We start from the raw sequence: 17,163 nt of genomic DNA, 5'->3' as shown, positions 1-17,163 counted from the left end.
CGGGGGGGGGTGTCATTGAGTGCTAGCCACAGTGGTTCTCCTCTGGATTGCTAAAATTCATGGTCACGTAACCCGATAAACAGGCGTAGCTCCGCGCCTCCACCCCATGAAGAAGCACAAAAGTTGATGGTAGGTTTAGGCTGCTTGCGTGCGCACTTAATGTATTACTCAGAAATATATGAATGGTGTAACATATGTATTTTGCCTATGAAATCTTTAATAGTGGGGTTAGCTTTCATTACTGCACGTACAAAGTTATCTTAACTGACCATGGTTACATTTATCTGCAATTGGATTTATGCTTATAGTTGTCTGCTTTCTGGCAGGTGATTGTGAATAAGATCAAACGCTGCAAAACTGACTCATTCCCAGGGTTTTCTCTCTAACTAATCACCTCTACTTTCTCTCTACCTAATTCCTGCATCCATTGAAGACTCATGCTGTTGAGCTCGTATATTTCAGCTTAGAGTTTGACAACCCAGAGAGGCCGGAATGCAGAAATCTTCTCTCGATCTACCAGATTATTACTGGGAAGACTAAAGAGGTATCTAACTTTTGCATGCTCGCATGCTACACAACCACCAGCCTGAACATGAAGAAGGGTCCTGCATATGGATTCACCCATGTCCAGCATAGTGTTTTTTATTTCTCAAGGTATTTAGATTGATCTTTTCTTTCTTTCTTTTTCAGGAAGTTGTTAGCGAGTGCCAAGATATGAACTGGGGGACATTCAAGACTACCCTTACAGATGCTTTGATCGAGCATTTGCAACCTATCCAGGTTTGAGGGCCGCATTACAATCTGATATTGTGCAGCCCTTTTGCTTACAACCTATTCCTCCTGTTAACCACATTTCTTTGCAACTTTGCAGGCCCGTTATGAGGAGATAATGTCTGATCCAGGCTATTTAGATAATGTTCTTTTGAAAGGAGCAGGAAAAGCTTCTGAGATAGCGGACATTACCCTCAACAACGTATACCAAGCCATGGGTTTCTTGCGCAGATAGCATAAGGATCAATTCATTGTCCAGAACCTTTTAGCAAAACTTGAGATTTTTTGGGTCGACATGCTTCACATTAGGCACTACACTTGTTTTTACACCTTGGACTTGCCACTTCACGAGTTAAACCGCTCGTTGATAAATTTTACCACAGTTCCTTCAATTTTTTCTGGAGAAATGTCACTAGCTTTTCATATGAAACTGCTCTAGTTAGCTTATTTTCATTTCTTTCCTGGGGTGGTTTTGGGTTTTGAATTTTTGTATGCGTTTTAGTGTAACCAACGTAGTTATTGCCCTTGGATTCAGGGCAGGTGGAAATATGAATATCTCGCATGTACAAAATCTTACAACTGCACATTTTTGGGAAACACCTGCTTATACATTCACTTTTCTTGTACTCTTAGAAACATTGGTTCCTTGCTTTTTGGTCGGATGGTAAAATTGCCTGAGCAGACGAACTCTACCATCTTGAACAGCTAAGATACGGGTCGCTTATATATTCCTTGTTACAAGATTCACTGTATCATTCATCCAGTATTGCTGCTGCGTTCACTTATATAGCAAGTTCTACAGCAAAAAGGAGGTGGTATCAAGCATAACTTTTCATGTTAGCCCTCCAGTTAGAACTAATGCTGCCTGATTTATGACTCTGGCGACCCTGTGAATCTCATTCTGTACAGCCTGCCAGGATTCTAATGTGCTTGTTCTCTTTGCTGTCTGAATGGCATCATCAATACCTGGATATATTTCAGCTCCATAATCGTTGTGCAGTGAAGGCCCGTAAATCTGTGAGATTTCCTTTCAATGAGTTTAGCTGTAACATGATGATCTGATGACTACTTTTTGAAACCATTAAAGACCTTACCAGGTGTTTGTACCATGGTCTTCCAGACAACCCTTCCCGCTCTGTGAACGCCCTTTCAGTCATCATCAACCGGTCGTTGATGTCTCTGACCTTCAATGGACAGCTTCTCCATTGTGCCCAAATTTTCCATGTCCGTAGAGCCTAATAAAAAACAAACTAGGAAGTTATACAAAGTTTGAAGTATGGAACAGGCACAACATGCTGCAATTGGTGCATACATACCTTCAATTCAGAATCCACTTTCAGAACTGCCCTTCTGAATTCTTTGATTGACTTGTGCAGGGGAGATAAACTGACAGGCATTCCCAGTACTCTCTCATTTATACCCATTACTCCATTCTGCTAACCAGAAGCAACAGTCATGTTCCTCTAAATTTGAACTTCTCATTACAAATAGAAGATGTACACTCCTGAAACAAGTTAATCCCATTATCTGTTTGAAGATCATTACAAAAGTTACCTCAAGCTCTGTGGCATAATAGCTGTAGTTGAAGGGTAGGATCTCCTCATCTGACAGCCGCAGAGCAACAAGCCCCCACATGCTTGCCGCTGTGATGAAACATAAAGTTAACTTGCAATATTGCTGGTGAGACATATGCGTGGTTCATTCTCAGTGATCAATTCACAAGTATGGATGAAGGATCGCAAAGGACACTTTCACCCCTGCACTTTCACATGCACACTTCATTCTATAAAAATGACAGAGCTTTGTAATACACAGTGGAAGTACCACAGAGCTCTAACAAGTAAACAAGATATATATTATAAGTAGTGAACTTAGGTTCAGTTGGTTGAGGGTGTGGATGTACGCCCAGACCACCAAGTTAATTCCTCATCGAGGTGAATTTGGGCATGTACCTTGTTAATATAATATAAAGAAAGATATTTCCTCCTAGGTTGGTCTAAACTTTTTGGAAAAAAAATGTAGTGAAATTATAAAGAAAAGTGCATACAGAAGTGAGTCCCAACAAAGTACAAGATGGTAGGATATGAGTCAAGTTTCCTATCATTCCAGCTGATCAGGAAGCATGTGCATGGAATGGCATAACATGAAACCCTCAGGATCAGACACAATCCATAACAGATATTCAAGTGATACTGCAGTTGGCATAAGGATATGAATACCTGCGACATGCCTCTGGAACAAGGGATCTCCAAACTTCTCCATCCATATGAAGTCATCATACAAGCTATGATAGACTGGATAGTCTGCAAACAGAAGGCACGTTACAAATGAAAACTGATAAAGTTCTTCTTTTCCTTAAAATAAAAAGGGTAACATTTATCCATGCACAAGTTATGTTCAGAATTTTATGCTTTCCCTTTAATACAAAGATACACACATCTCCTGCGTGTTTGAGGAAAAGAAAGGTTCAGAATTTTATGATAAAAGGCAGGGTGTCCTAGTAAAATTTCTTTTATGATACTACCTCCGTTTTGTGATGTGTTTGGTTTTAGGTATGTCCGGTCCACAAACATCAAGGAACAGAGGTAGTAGTAGTAATCAAGGAGGAACCCAATAAACAGTATAGCAGAGTAAGCAGACCATTTCAAGGCTGGGAATTAATGAAAGCAAGTATGCAACAAAAGTAGGACAAACCTGACCCAATAGACATGTCCACTGAGGGAATACCAATGTGTTGAACAAATGCACTATGATCGGACCCTCCACCGCCTAATCTTCCGATCTTAATACATATATGTGTCATTAGCACTCTTAAAAGTCATAAAAAAATCTTTGGTTTGCATATAATGCAGTAAAACCAACACATACCTGAACTTGGAACAAAGAGGAAACAAAACTAGGTCTACACTACCTATAATATTTTTCCTTTACATGCCAACTACTCAAAATACTGAAAGAACAAGCTTGCACAGGGGTTAAAAAGTAACAGCGATATTATTAACTGCTTACCAAGGGAGAGGTGTTAGAGGCCATCCACAAGTCATACAGACTCTCAGTTCTGTTATCCGGATTTTGTACCTTCCTCGATAACAATGAAAACAGAGAATATTTAGAGTCAGGATAATTGATTGGTAAGACAATCACCATCATATCTTTGATCATAGATAGCAAATGTTCATACTAACCACAATTGTATTACCCAAGAAAAACAATTCTATCAAAGATCAAGCTGCTACATGTCAGGAGTGATAACAAAACAATTACAGCACCTGCCAAAATAAAAGATTTTTTCTCTGATTGTACATCAGCTATCAGACTGTAACCCTGGCATAACTACAGGATACAAGCAATAAAGCTAGTCGTGCTTTTCTGGTCTCATGATAAGTTAAATTTTCTCTATTAACTGTAAAGTTTTGCTATATTTCTTTCAAATAGTATACCTGTTTACTAGCTTCTTTAAGCAATTCATCAAGTTGAGGAGTTGCTGATGCATAAAATCCACGACCAAACACCGCAGAATCAACATTCAGGTAAGCAACGGTCCTTGAAGTTAGCATTGCTCTGTTCTCCTCGACCCATTCGGTGGATCCTATCTGCATTTTTCCCAAATAAAATAGTATCAAGAGAACATGTGAAAATTGCTTAGATAGTGAGTGAGCGAGTTTAGAGAGAGACCAATGCATACTCTTCAGCATCCCAGTTGCACAAGATGATGGTTCGTCGAGGTCTCCAGCCCTTCTTTTGCAGCTCGGATAACCGTTGAGCTAGCTACAAGTAATGAAAGTTAATGAGGCAAGAAATCAAGCAAATGGTAATTAGAATATAAAATTGGACAGACAAATATGGCATACCTCAAGCAAGGCTGCTGTCCCACTGTTTGGATCAACTCCCCCAAATGTCCATGCATCACGGTGATTTCCAAGGATTACATACCTGTATGTTTCACGGTGTTTATTTCACTGAATTTGAACTGATATGTTTTTTACTTTCAAAAATTAAATTGATGAGCAGCTAAGTAACTTGAAATATCATATAAGACGTGTGATCCTGTCAGAATCTAATCCAAAGTGGTTTGTTGAGACTGTTTTAGGATTTGGGGTCTGAAATTCTGTAAATGATTAATCATATGAAGAAATGAAATGAAGCTCTGTTTCTACAGTTTGATTCCAAATCTGTGATACACTTAAGTTTCTACAGTCAAGGGATGGTGATTTGGGGGCATTGACCGCACCGTTCAGGTTCTTCTTTCCCTTCAATCACCGAAATAACATTCTGAATGGTAGCCATTGTCTCATTACCCTACAAAGAAAGCAAACAAGCGTCAATCATAAAGCAAAAGAAGACATTCCCTGTCGTTTCCACTCCCCAACTCCTGTAAAGCAACATAGCAACTTACTATGTAGGTCAGGTTGAGCACCGCTGGCCCGGGCCCAAGCCGGTAAGCCGGCGCGCCGGCGCCTCCTTGCCAATCCTCGGGCGCCACATCGCCGCCAATGAGCTGTAGTATGGCCTCCCCATCCATTCCCGACACTGGCAGCGCCGGTATCCCCGGCATGTCGTCGGAGGCCATCGCCTCCGCGATGCTTAGGCGCTGGCACCCTTCCGACGACGCCCACATCGGCGTCGTGGGGTCCCCGACCCCCTTGAACGTGCTACCCACCTGCACGCCGGTCGGCGGCATCCACGGCCCGTCCGGGAAGGCATTCCCTGCCGCGTAGTCCTTGGCGTCGTTGTATATCACCGCCGCGGCCGCGCCGGCGTCGCGCGCGTTCCGGACGATGTCGCCGCGGAACACCTTGCCGTAACGCGCGACGGCGACCTTCCCGGTGATGTTGACGCCGCGTGCGGCGAGGTAGGCGAAGTCCTCCGCGCGGCCGTAGTTGGCGTAGACAACCTCGGCGGTGACCGAGCCGGAGGCCGCGTAGGCAAGGAAGGTGGGGACGGCCTCCGCGGAGACCGCCGCGTAGGGGTCCCCGGGGTAGATCTCCTGCTCCAGAGCGAAGTGAACGGTGTCGCGGCCCGACGCGGTGAGGGAAAGCGAGCGGTGCGCTGGGTAGGAGAGGAGGACGGAGTATGGAGTGAGGCGGGTAGGGAAGGAGTGGGAGGAGAGCGCGTCGTGCACGTAGGCGGCGGTGAGGGAGTTGGCCCTGGTGCCGGCGACGTGCGGGCGCTGGGTGAGGGCGCGGAGGTGCGTCGCGGCGGTGTCGTTGGAGCCGAGCGAGAGGAAGAGGGATTGGTAATAGGAGGGGGCCGGCGCGAGGAAGACGAAGCGGAACGAGGCGACGAAGGCGGCAGCGACGATGAGCGGGAGCGGGTGGAGCCTCGCGGCCGCGCGGCGCGGAGCAGGGGGCGGGAGGAGCGGGGCACGCGCCGAGGGCTCGTCGGCCCCGTCCTGGGGAGGCATGGCGCCGGCGCCGCCTCGGGGGAGCCGGCTAGGCGGCGGGTGGCGGCGTGGAGATGGAGCAGCCCAGAAGCGGGGCGGTGGCGTGCGGCGGACGCTGCAGTTGCGAGTGAAGCGGAGGAGACGCCGCGACGGCCGGCAGGGGAATGAAGACGGGTGTGTCGCTGACAGCGTGGGGGCGCGCGGGCGTTTTCGTGCTTTCGCTGTCGTTCGTGCCTTCGTGGTGGTGGGGCAGCGTGGTTTCACCGAACTGGATGTTGTCGCGTATTTAAGATGGCGTGGGCCTAGCCGAGTGCATGGGGACGTGGAGATTCGGAGTGGGCTTTTTTTTATTTCTTCTTGGGTTGGAGCGACGTTGACTCATTTCTTTTCTTACTAGGCTTTCAGGCCATTCGTCTCGGACGTTATTGGGCCAGGCCTTTTTATTCTTGGGCTCTGTCGGCTCAGATTGATTCATGGGTTGCTGTTGGTTTGCTACTCCAGCCGGAATCGAGTGGAGCAAGGGCCTGTTTGGCAGAACTTCACGCAGCTTCAGATTAAAAAAACAGCAGCTCCACCATAGAGCAGCTCCAGCGTGGATCTATGCTCTCACCGTGGAGTTGAGGAAAAATGTTTGGCTGAGACAACAGCTCCAAATCCAGAAACAAAGTTTTTGGTTGGATTGTCCACTAATGTCCTTGGTGTTTTCTTTTTTTTCTTATTTTTTTCTAATAGCTACGCATGCGTGCCAAGCAAACATTTATTTGTAGTCACATATAATGGTAAAGTAACTAGCGAAAGTGGGGGAGAAAATTACTGCTATGAATCAAAGTGGGGGAGGCATGAATTTTGAGGAAACGCGAAGTGCAAGAACGCAACTCGTTTCATCACATGAATAATAGATAGTAGAACACAGAGATGAATTAACCAGGGATTCATCTTCTTCTGAAATGCCAAGTATGGTATGCTAGATGAGATGCCACCGAGGACTTGTGTGAAATCGAATTACATGGAAGACGCCACGCTCGGAGATTAACAAGAACACTTGGCTGCCTAGTCAAGGAAGCAGCTTCCCTGCCATGAAGCAGGCGAACTTATTGCTGCGAGAGTAGTCGTACGGCACGCCGGCGACTGTGAGCAGGCGCTCCAGCACCTCCTTGACCTGGTCAGGCTCCGGCGTCTCACACTCGAGCTCGTAGCTGGTCCGGAAGCCAAATCGCGTCTCGTCGAGCTCCAGCACGAGCCCTTGGTCCTCGAGCTCGTAGATGGCGCGGGTGTTCCGGAAACCTGGTCGACCTCCTCGACGCGGCTGACACCGGCATCGATCCGTGGGTGGCGCTTGAGCGCGAGCACCGCGTGTGATAGGGGGCCGCGGCCGTCGAGGCCGTAGAGGCGGACGCGGAAGAAAACGAAAGGAGGCGGCGTCACGGAAGAAAGGAGGCGGCATCACGGAAGAAAGGAAGGGAGCCGGCGGTGGGAAAAAAAAAGACGTGAACCGGTACGAGGATGTGTAATCGATGGTATTGGTGGGTAATTTCCCCCAACTCCACGAGGGGTTACAAAACTATCGTTTTGAGAGCACCCCCTGAGGTGCTCCGTGGATTTGGTGGATCTGGGAGCTAGATCTAGTTTTTTTGCGGATCTTGATTTCACGGAGCTGCACCGTTTGGCTAGAAAAAATGGGAGTGGAGCTGTTTTTAAGGATCTAGAGCTGCGTGGAGCTCTGCCAAACAGACCCTAAACACCCGAACTCCACAAATTTTTGGAGCAGTCCAAACTCCATATAGTTTTGGGAGCTCTAGTTTATTTCTTTGGAGTACTTTTTTCAACTTCAGATACGAACTAGACGTGAAGTTGGTAGGTAATTACCCACCACCGCCACTCGTTACCTAAAGAAAGTGATTCGTTTCTTTTCTCTACCGACGCCTCCTAGGTCCCGACCCTCGCCTCCCCTCACGTGCCACCTCCTCCCCTCCTGCGCCGCCTCCTCCTTCCACCTCTACCTGCCCCGCCACCCTCCAAGAGTTCGCGCCGCCATCGATGGAACCCCCACGCTGGCCCATCCCGCGCCCCCTGGAACTCCCGATGCCAAGCCCGCTACCCCATCCCCACCCTACGTTGCCGCTGGGGCCAATGCACTGACCCTGTCCCGCACCCTCCCGGAGCTCGCGACGCTGCTTGCCAAGCTCACCACCCCATCCCGCTCCATCGATGGTGATCCCGCGCCCTTGTTGATGGCTGTTAGCACACCAAGTTGTGAACCATAAGTACACGGATCAGTTGTAACTCCTCCCTCAGAGCACTCCCCTAAGGTTTATCAATCTGTAGAACTTATAGCACAAGTTCTAATTTAACTAGCATTGTTAGTATGGACTTGGTGTTGATGAGTGATTCAAATCTAAACTACTAAACATGCATAGACAGATAACAGGTAGAGCAGAGGTAACCAATCTAGAGCAACATAGACTATGCATATGTTGTAATTCTGAGCATAGATAACAAAGCAACATAAATATGATCTTAGTAAAAAGCATCTTTAAACCTACACCTCCAGTCCGGCTCTCAAAATCCCTATCTTACACAAGAAAGATCCCGTCACGATCCCCTCTATCAGCATAGGTAGATCAAAGGCACGATCAAGAGAACATGTTATACCCATTGGTAGATCAAGTATGCAAATCCTGTCACCATGATCACAAGAACAACCTAGGCAATATATCATCGATTAATATATTGTAAAGCAGGCAAACCTAATAGAGCATAAAACCATAAAAGGAGATAACTAGATCACTAAGAACATAAACACATCTATTACTTCACCATGAATGATTGTACATCACAAGATCACCACCGGGATCCTACCTTGATCTTGATGACTCCTAGCTCCAGAACTCTAGCGTGATCTTCCTTGCAGATGATCACGCCGGCAGAGGCTTGCCTACGCTAACTTCTGACAACTGCACGACCCTCAGCTCTTCGAAGTGGTATCCCCCAAGCTCCTGCTACTTCTCTGCCGCTTCACGTCAAGTACATCATCTGCAATCTGCAGACTTGGTGGTTTTGGAGGTATTTATAGTTTAGAGGGCGCGTGGCAAAAATTGAAAGGCGAAAGGGCGAAGGAAAACCCCTTCATGCTCTCGGGGAAGACGACGCCGGGTCGAAACACCATCAAGGTCACCAAACGGATCTTGCAACCTGCCCCACGGTGGGCGCCAACTGTTGGAGTTAGAGGTCTGGCAGTCCACCAGGGGATTACCCAGGTGGTTACCCAGGTGGTTGATTTGTAGGTGAGGATGTCTACGGAACCAAAAACTCGATGGTAATCGCGAGAACACAAAGGGCACACAAGAGATTTTAGACATGTTTCAGGTGTCAAAGAGTAAAACCCTACGTCCTATTTGCGTGGATTGTATTGCTCAGTATGAGATGAGATCTCTTCGGTTGCCCTCAGAAGGTGCCCTTGACCGTCTTATAGGCTGACGACCAAGAGTTACAAGTCGGTTTGGATCTAATAGACTCGGTAGTTACATGGAAAGTAATCTGAGTCGGACTACAATACGGATCCCATAATATGCGGGCAGATTTGAACTGTCTCGTTGCCTTGTCTTGTACTCCAAGTAACTTCATGTCCTCGGCCCGCATGTCCTGGTCAGACAGGCCCACTTGTCAGGTCCGACCAGTATCCTGGTTAGTGGGGACTCATAGGCTACCCATATCCCTCAACGAGGACCTTTCTAAGGCACGCGTTGTGGATTGTGGGGTTGATCACTAGGGGATATCTTCCTGGCTTGGCTACCACACCTAGGTGGTTGGGTGGTTGGCTCTACTGAAGGTGATGGGAACCTCGGACCACCGCAGGTATTCTGGAGTGGCTGGTTTGGTAGTGTAGACGATATGCCTCTGGGTTACCTTCCACTTCCTCTTGGACTCGAATTGCTTAGGATTGTCGTAGATCATGTTGACGGTCGTGTTAGCCGTCTGGAAGTCTTCATCGGCGGGATGGTCCTTGCGCGGCTCTTTGTCCTTGTCATCTTTGCGAGGTGGTTTCCCATAACCTTTTCCCAAGAAGGCCCTCTTGAGGTCGAAGCATTCTCGGGCCGTGTGCTTTTGGTTCTTGTGGTACGGGCATTACATGTCCAGCATTTTTTGGAACTCCTCGGAACTGATGCGTCCTTGCCCTTGCTGCACCGCGGCGATGACTTCAGCTGTCTTCCCCTTCCGGCCACGCTGCTCCCCCCTGCGGGAGGATTTGGGATGCCGACGTGTATATCCACCTCGCGAGTCCTTGGGCAAGAGCGGCTCTCCTTCTCCCATCGGGTCTTAAACTCACTGAGTTGCTCCTTCTCAGTTCTTCTCCGTCCGCCATGCTATTTGCAATGGCGAACATCTCATTGATGTTCTTCGGCGGCTTCCTGGTCCACTTGTTGATCAGCTTACCGTTGGCAAGGCTGTTCTAGAAGGCGCTCATCACGTTGTGGTCCTCAATGAAGGGGACCGAGTTCTTCTTCTAGGAGAACCGATGGATATAGCCTCGTAGAGTCTCGTTTTTCCACTGGCGGATCTGACCTAGGAGCCTTTTGTTTCCAAGCCCCTCCTAGATGCCGATGTAGTTACCGGTGAACAACACATAGAGTTGTTCCCAGTTATCAATGGCCTCTCATGGGAGCCCTGCCAACCAGTTGCGGTAGTCTTTGGTGAGCATGATGGGTAAGTAGTTAGCCATCATACCGGTGCTATCTCCTGCCGCTTTGACAGCAGCGGAGTATATCTGGAGCCATTGGGTGGGATCTGACTTCCCATTGTATTTGTTGAGGTCGTAAAGCTTGAAACCACGCGGCCATGTGACTTGGCGAAGCCTCTTGGTGAGAGAAAGGAATCCATCGTATGACGGAGCTCTTCCCCGACCTTTACAAGAGTGGTCGACTGGTCTTTCTCCAGAGGTATAGACATCGCTTAAGGAGTCTGAGTAGTCCAAGTGATCGGATTCCTCATAGCCGCTCTCTGACTCAAGTTTGGGCGTCTTGCCATGACATCCGCCCTGCCGGGGAGGTCCGTGCTCTCGGTCATACACCTCCTTGTGCCGGATCTCCTCATCTTCTCGGTGGGAGACACGGCAGTTGATCGTGTGCCTCGCGTCATGTCCTCGGTTGATCTGATCGTGGAGGTCTTTGTCTCGTCATGAACCAGAGCGTTGCGTATTGGAAGTTCCGCCACGTTTCTGTCGAACCGGCGGAGATGGGTCCATGTGGTTGATCAGTGTCACGGCGGTCTGGACCATTGCTTGCGCTCGAGCAAATCCTGGAGTGTCGGGAAGAAGTTTGGCGAGCTTTTCATTGGCAGCGACAAGGTTCTCCTTTGGAGTAATGTAAACCTTGTGTCCATCGTACTCCATGGTGAACTCCTGCTCAAGATTATGGGGGCGACATGTGCGTTGCTTGCTACCTCGCGACCTTCTCCTCCTGTCTTAGTGGGACTTAGCATGGTCTCCATCGCCGTTGGCATTCTCAGCAGCGTTGAGGATCTAATGTCGCCTATCGATTCAGTTGGCGTTCTTCGGAACGCGTTGTGCCTTGGCCTTCTCCGTTTCCCCCTTCATGGTCCATTCGTCATCAGAGACTAGTGCCATCGGAGCGATAGCGTAAATGAAACCCGGGGGCAAGTTGCTTTCGGAGTTGTCAATAGCTTCGACGGAAGTTTTCATCTAGTCTTCATCTTCTACCTCCGGCTCCTGACCTATCGTTGATTGTGTCCGGGAGCACCCCTTCGACAGTTGATCTGGGTTGGTAGTGCAGTCTGTTTCCACACCTTCCTCCAGGATTGGAAAAAGGGATTCATCGGCTGGCGGACAGCTGTTGATAACAGCCACAATCTATGGCTCATCCTCATCCGACCGGTCATTGACCGAGTCAAAGAAGTTCGATCTCACCATAGCTTTCCTTATCGCCTCCTGGAAGGTGGCGGCGACGTCCCTTAGTTCGTAAGGGATACGTATCTCAGGGGTCGAACTAGTCGGCACACCTCTGAGAGTAGACTCACAGAGGGTTATGCACTCGGCCAGTTGAGATGCGATCCGATCCATAGCTTGGACAAGATCATCGGTGGAGAGAACCACAGGGGCTCCGTCCGTTCATGCCATAGGGTACAACAAATCACCAACCGGAACTCGTGGGTTCCTCGTCTGCTGCGGCCTGCCAAGGATTACTCAGTTAGCCTGGGCCTGGTTGCCAATCAGATTGGATCTGTTAGCCAAACCCGAGTCACTCGCGACCGGTGCTGTAGCCCGATCAGAGGTTTCGATCTTCTCAATCGAGGGATTGGGGATGATGCAAGGCACCTCCCCGATGAGAAGCTAGCCCCTAAGAGGGACCGAGTGGTTGGCCGTACTATCGCTGGCGGTGGAGGCAGCGTGATATCCCCAGAAGGCAATTGTCATTCCTATCTTGGTGAAGATGATGCAGCTCTTCGAGATCTTGATAGCATCCACCAAGCTCGCCAACTAACACGGCGAACCCCTACCTAGCACGCCAACTGTCAGGGAAATAGTTCAGCAGTCCACCACGGGGTAGACCAAGGTAGTAGATTGTGTGGAGGGGATCACCACACCTAGAGCTAGATGGATGAACACAAGGACACATGGGACTTTACCAGGTTCGGGCCACCAGATTGGTGTAATACCCTACATCCTGTGATCGGGGTCGTATTCTCAGCATGTAGCATATCGAATATGACTTGGGTTTTTGAGGGGGTCCCTACCGCCCTTATATAGTCCGCGGGACAGGGTTACAGATCTGATTCGATCTAATCCTAGTCGGTTACAAGGAAATCTACTACCTTTTGGTACAAGTTATCTCTTTACATATCTAAACATGCATATCTGTAACTATATGTCTTGATGCCTATCCTTCATCTTGATCTGTACGCCTATCCCGAGTCCCCCTCGTATGGGCCATGGCACCCCCTTTGGAGGGCGGCTAGGCCCATCCGAGTGGTACCCGAGGGTTATATCCCCTACACTTCCGTCGTCTGAGATTTGTGCACACAATTTTTATCCGTTGAATTCTTCTTCTCCTCCAATCCTAGCTCCTACAGTCCTGCCCCTATAGACGCCGCCGCCTCCGGCCACGCCATCGCTGCCCCCGCAGCTTGCCGCCGGCCCGAGTACGCCCTCGGCGCCCCCAGACCCGCCGCCCCTGCACTCGTCACCGATCGCTGGCCTCGCGGGCGCGCCGGACCCGCACTGTCGCCGGCCCGCATGCCACCCGTCTGCCGCGGCTCCGTGCTCCACCACGCACCGCCTCTACAGTTGCCGACTTCGAGGAAGAAGAAGAAAAAATAGGATCTCAAAAATGTTGAACTTTATTTTGTAAAATGTTGAATTCGTTCTTTTCATATGTTGAAATAAGCTACGAAAAATGTTGAGCACAATAACTTTCTACAAAATGTTGATACATGCTTCAGAAAATGTTGAATCTATTATTTTTAAATGTTGATCTAATTTTTTTAAAATGTTGAATCTACTATGCTAAAATGTTGACATTAAATTTCAATTTTAGCTTGATGGGCTTTAAAGCCATGAGGCTTACCTGGCTTCCACAAGCCATATAGAAGCCCCCTTGCCGTGATGCTAATGGACATTTTGTTGCATCGAGTGCCCTATGGTTATTTATGGTCACTGATCCTGATTCTGAGAGTTTGTTAGATGCGATGGCAGGTAATGGAGCATTAGGTCTTGCTGAAGATTGCAGCATTCAGAGATTAAAAGTGGCATCAGATTGTCTGATTGTTGTGATTTGTGAAAAAAAAACATCAAAGAGATGACCTGATGATCCTATATGGCGACTTTTGCGAGATACTACCAAGGAGAGGTCCAAGTCTTTTCATGTGTTCGGTTTGTGCACCAAGGTCTAGCATTTCCAAATTTGCTTGTTCACCCATCCGATCATGTGGCCCGGCTGGCAAACGTAAACTATGGAAACGAAAGGGAACAAAAAGATTAAACGCCATTCATCATTCATCGATCAGCATTTGCGTACGGCTCCTTTGCTGGAGACTGGAGCCATCGGTTTCAGCACTCTCCCTGTCACGCAAACGCTATTATAAACCGCAACCGGCTGACGTTACACTGAATTGCTTGCAAACCTCATCGCCAAACGCTAGTATTCAAACAGCAACCGGCCGACGTTGCACTGAATTGCTTGCAAACCTCATCGCCATGATGGCTGCTGCCTTTGCCCCTCGCGTACCACCTCCACCACCAGTCCACCACCCACTCAATGCGCGAACCCAGCGCCGCAAACTGACACAAGAGGTTGGTAGATGACGGGGGGTCCGGCCGGCGGCTTTGATTACACTAATGATCATCTCGATCGGGCTGATCGCTGACGCGAGAGGAAGCACGCGACCGGCCGATCGGCACCCCCACCGAATCCACCGCTGATCGCTCGCTTCTAGACTCTTACCGCAACGGGAGCGATTGCATGCAAGCTGCCAAAGCTGGTGATCTAACATCCCTTTGCTCCTCTGGTGGACCGCAGTGATCCTGATGCTGTACGAGCACCCTGTCGGCTGTCGCCATCACCACCACCACAAACTCGTGGCTGCGATTGGGAAGGTCCACTGCGTCACGAATGGACGGAGACTGTCCTAGTCTTTTCGCAAAGCAATGCAATTACGTAAGGCAAGAAGATGAGACCGATGCTTAGCAAGTGCTTAAGAAAAGAGAGAGCGGAACTTCTCCACTCAGAGATCCAAACCACCGGCCAACTCAAAAAGGTACGGATCACGAAGAAATGCTGGTGGTGGTGGCAAATCAAACCCCACATTATTACATTAAACCTGCTATAACTGAACGATCAGGTACGTTTGGTGGGCGAAGAATTGAAGCAGCAAGGGGGAGCTCAAATTCGAGCTGTAGCACAGCCAGACTGCCATCAATGTGCACGCAAATATCTGATCGTGCATGCTTGACACGACGGAGTGTCGTCTGCCCAGTCCAGAGAACTTTGATCGCGGCTGCATGGTCGAGCACCGTGCCTTGGACGTTGGTAGGCTACTTCCTAGTAGTAAAGAACACACGCGGCGTGTGGGCGCCGACACGCGTCGCCGTTGTCCTCTTGTCCCAGGCCTCGGCCACAACCTGTAAAGCCAGACCGCGCTTGGCCGATACAGCGGCCGTGATCGCAAAAGCAGCCGCCGCGGCATCGCTGCCCAAAGCAGGCCTGGCCGCCTGCCTGCGTTTCCCCGGATGCCGCAACATTCGGTGTTTACCCCGGAGAGGGCTCACGGGGTCGCGGTCACGGGCCGCGGCCGCCGCCGGCGGCGACGAAACGAACAGTGCGACAGATCGGCGCGCTGGACGCATTACAATTTACAAGGGAGCTACAGTTGAAATTCTGCATGTGTGTATCCACCTAAACTTTCAATTCATACAGAGAGGTTCTAGAGAGTGCATGTAGGCATGCGCATCTTGGAAAAGGTGGGAATGTTTACGGAGGTCATGGAAGAAGTATAGCTCTTGAAGAGTGCAGGCAATCAGGCATTCAGGCATTGCAGCGTGTTTGGTTTGCAAGATCATGCATCCGGTCAGGAATCATCCGATCCTGCATCCTAAGCTAATCGAGTCATTTGGTTTGAGTAGCGGATTCAAGTCGTGTGTCATGGATATGTTTCCGCGTAGCACTCTCACAAGCCAACAACAAAGCAAATATAGACGATGAGTCCCTTCCTAGAAAAACACTGGGCGAGCGCATGACGGACCAACCTGTGCCGGACGAAGTCGATCTCCAAACCAAACGTGCTGATGGTTCTCCGGTGGCATCTGCTTGAGTCGCCAGAGTTTCGGCGGTGACGCTCAGGTTCCAAAGGGGATTAATGGGGCAAAATGATGCTCTCAAGGTCCTGTTTGGATCCACCCAACTAAACTTTAGTTAGCTAATAAGTTAAAATTTAATAATTTTTCTTTAGCTAGCTCAAATTTAGTTTGGGGGTGTTTTGGATCCTAGCTAAATGCTAGTTGTTGAAAGTAAATGATCATGCTACCCTTCATTAATTACACATTTATCTCAACCATCTTTGACGCCAACGCGACCTGTTCTGTTTGTGTTTCAGCGCCAAAGGTCTCTTTACCTCTGCTCCGTTTCCTGTTGGCGTTACTCTGTTTATCGCTATTGGCGCTACTCTGTTGATCACTAGAAGTCTTGTTGCTCTGTAGTTTGTCGCACAGAGTACAGGGAAAATAGATAGCGTTCTTTCAAAGGGAAAAAATGCAAACGTTCATAGTTCATGCAAATTCAAACAAATTTTAATATATCCAAAGTGCATACAAATATCCTATCACACTCACTCCCTCATGGCAAACAAAGCATCGGCAAGTTGGTCACAAAAAGTGTTCATGTTTCCATCTTCATCACCTTGATGATTGTAGACCCCTCTTGGTTGAGATGAAGAGGACGATGCCATTGGCACAAAGTTTTCATCTTGATCGCACATGTCAAAGTCCATATCTCCAAGAGCACTTTCTCAAATGAAAGATGTTGGATTCTCAAGGGTTCTCATAACCCATTCATTTGTGAGGCACTAGCATTTGTCAAACAGAAGCAATTGACAATTAACACACTAACAATCTATCAACCACATACACTGCAACTTAAGTTTCGATCCACTTTCTCACCTGATTTCCATGGCCAACAACCTCTTCGACATTGTCTTCTTCTTCCGGTGAGGCACCATAAGACTCTAAAGTTGCAGCATGAATGGCCATGCCCACCAGCGGCACTTGAAGTTTGGCTGATCGGTCAAGGAGCCCAATAAGGTGCACTGCAAGAGGATGGGGCGGCGCCGCACTGTCACCATGACCGGCACTGGAGACATGGCCGGCACTAGCGCCACCACCAGCTGGGGCGCCACGGCCGGCACATGGCCACGGCCGCCGCGACCTCTAATGGGGATGCCTGTCTGGGTACTGTTGACGCCATCTAAGTCCGATCGAAGTGCGCGGCTTCCCAAAATGAGAC

The 17,163-nt window shown here is 48.8% G+C and overlaps 2 protein-coding genes across 2 annotated transcripts in view; one reads left to right on the top strand and one right to left on the bottom strand.

The window, feature by feature from the left end:
- LOC101758398 (tryptophan--tRNA ligase, chloroplastic/mitochondrial) overlaps nucleotides 1-1,386 on the top strand; it is a 7,324-nt gene extending 5,938 nt beyond the window's left edge. Inside the window, exons 12-15 of the mRNA XM_004969861.3 lie at nucleotides 327-373; nucleotides 463-544; nucleotides 691-780; nucleotides 872-1,386. Coding sequence (XP_004969918.1) covers nucleotides 327-373; nucleotides 463-544; nucleotides 691-780; nucleotides 872-1,006 — 354 coding nt within the window. The 3' untranslated portion in view covers nucleotides 1,007-1,386. The remainder of the gene's footprint in view (nucleotides 1-326; nucleotides 374-462; nucleotides 545-690; nucleotides 781-871) is intronic.
- A 60-nt stretch (nucleotides 1,387-1,446) lies between these two features.
- LOC101758809 (probable glutamate carboxypeptidase LAMP1) lies at nucleotides 1,447-6,301 on the bottom strand. Its single transcript, XM_004969862.3, has 12 exons — nucleotides 5,168-6,301; nucleotides 5,003-5,070; nucleotides 4,623-4,704; nucleotides 4,447-4,539; nucleotides 4,212-4,364; nucleotides 3,781-3,849; nucleotides 3,466-3,553; nucleotides 2,991-3,074; nucleotides 2,326-2,414; nucleotides 2,088-2,204; nucleotides 1,866-2,006; nucleotides 1,447-1,786 (listed from the first exon to the last, which is right to left on the bottom strand). The coding sequence occupies exons 1-12, from the start codon at nucleotides 6,173-6,175 to the stop codon at nucleotides 1,604-1,606; spliced, it is 2,175 nt and encodes a 724-aa protein (XP_004969919.1). The 5' UTR covers nucleotides 6,176-6,301; the 3' UTR covers nucleotides 1,447-1,603.
- Between the last annotated feature and the right edge of the window lie 10,862 nt (nucleotides 6,302-17,163).

The sequence above is a fragment of the Setaria italica genome, chromosome V (assembly GCF_000263155.2).
Source record: "Setaria italica strain Yugu1 chromosome V, Setaria_italica_v2.0, whole genome shotgun sequence".
NCBI classification, from domain to species: Eukaryota; Viridiplantae; Streptophyta; class Magnoliopsida; order Poales; family Poaceae; genus Setaria; species Setaria italica.
This window is presented reverse-complemented; position numbering and strand designations above follow the sequence as displayed.

Coding starts and splice junctions, on each gene's coding strand:
- LOC101758809 (XM_004969862.3), bottom strand. CDS start 6,175: ATGCCTCCCCAGGACGGGGCCGACGAGCCCTCGGCGCGTGCCCCGCTC. Junction 2,007..2,087: donor AAGTGGATTCTGAATTGAAG/GTATGTATGCAC, acceptor GTTTTTTATTAG/GCTCTACGGACATGGAAAAT. Junction 1,787..1,865: donor GACCATGGTACAAACACCTG/GTAAGGTCTTTA, acceptor GAAATCTCACAG/ATTTACGGGCCTTCACTGCA.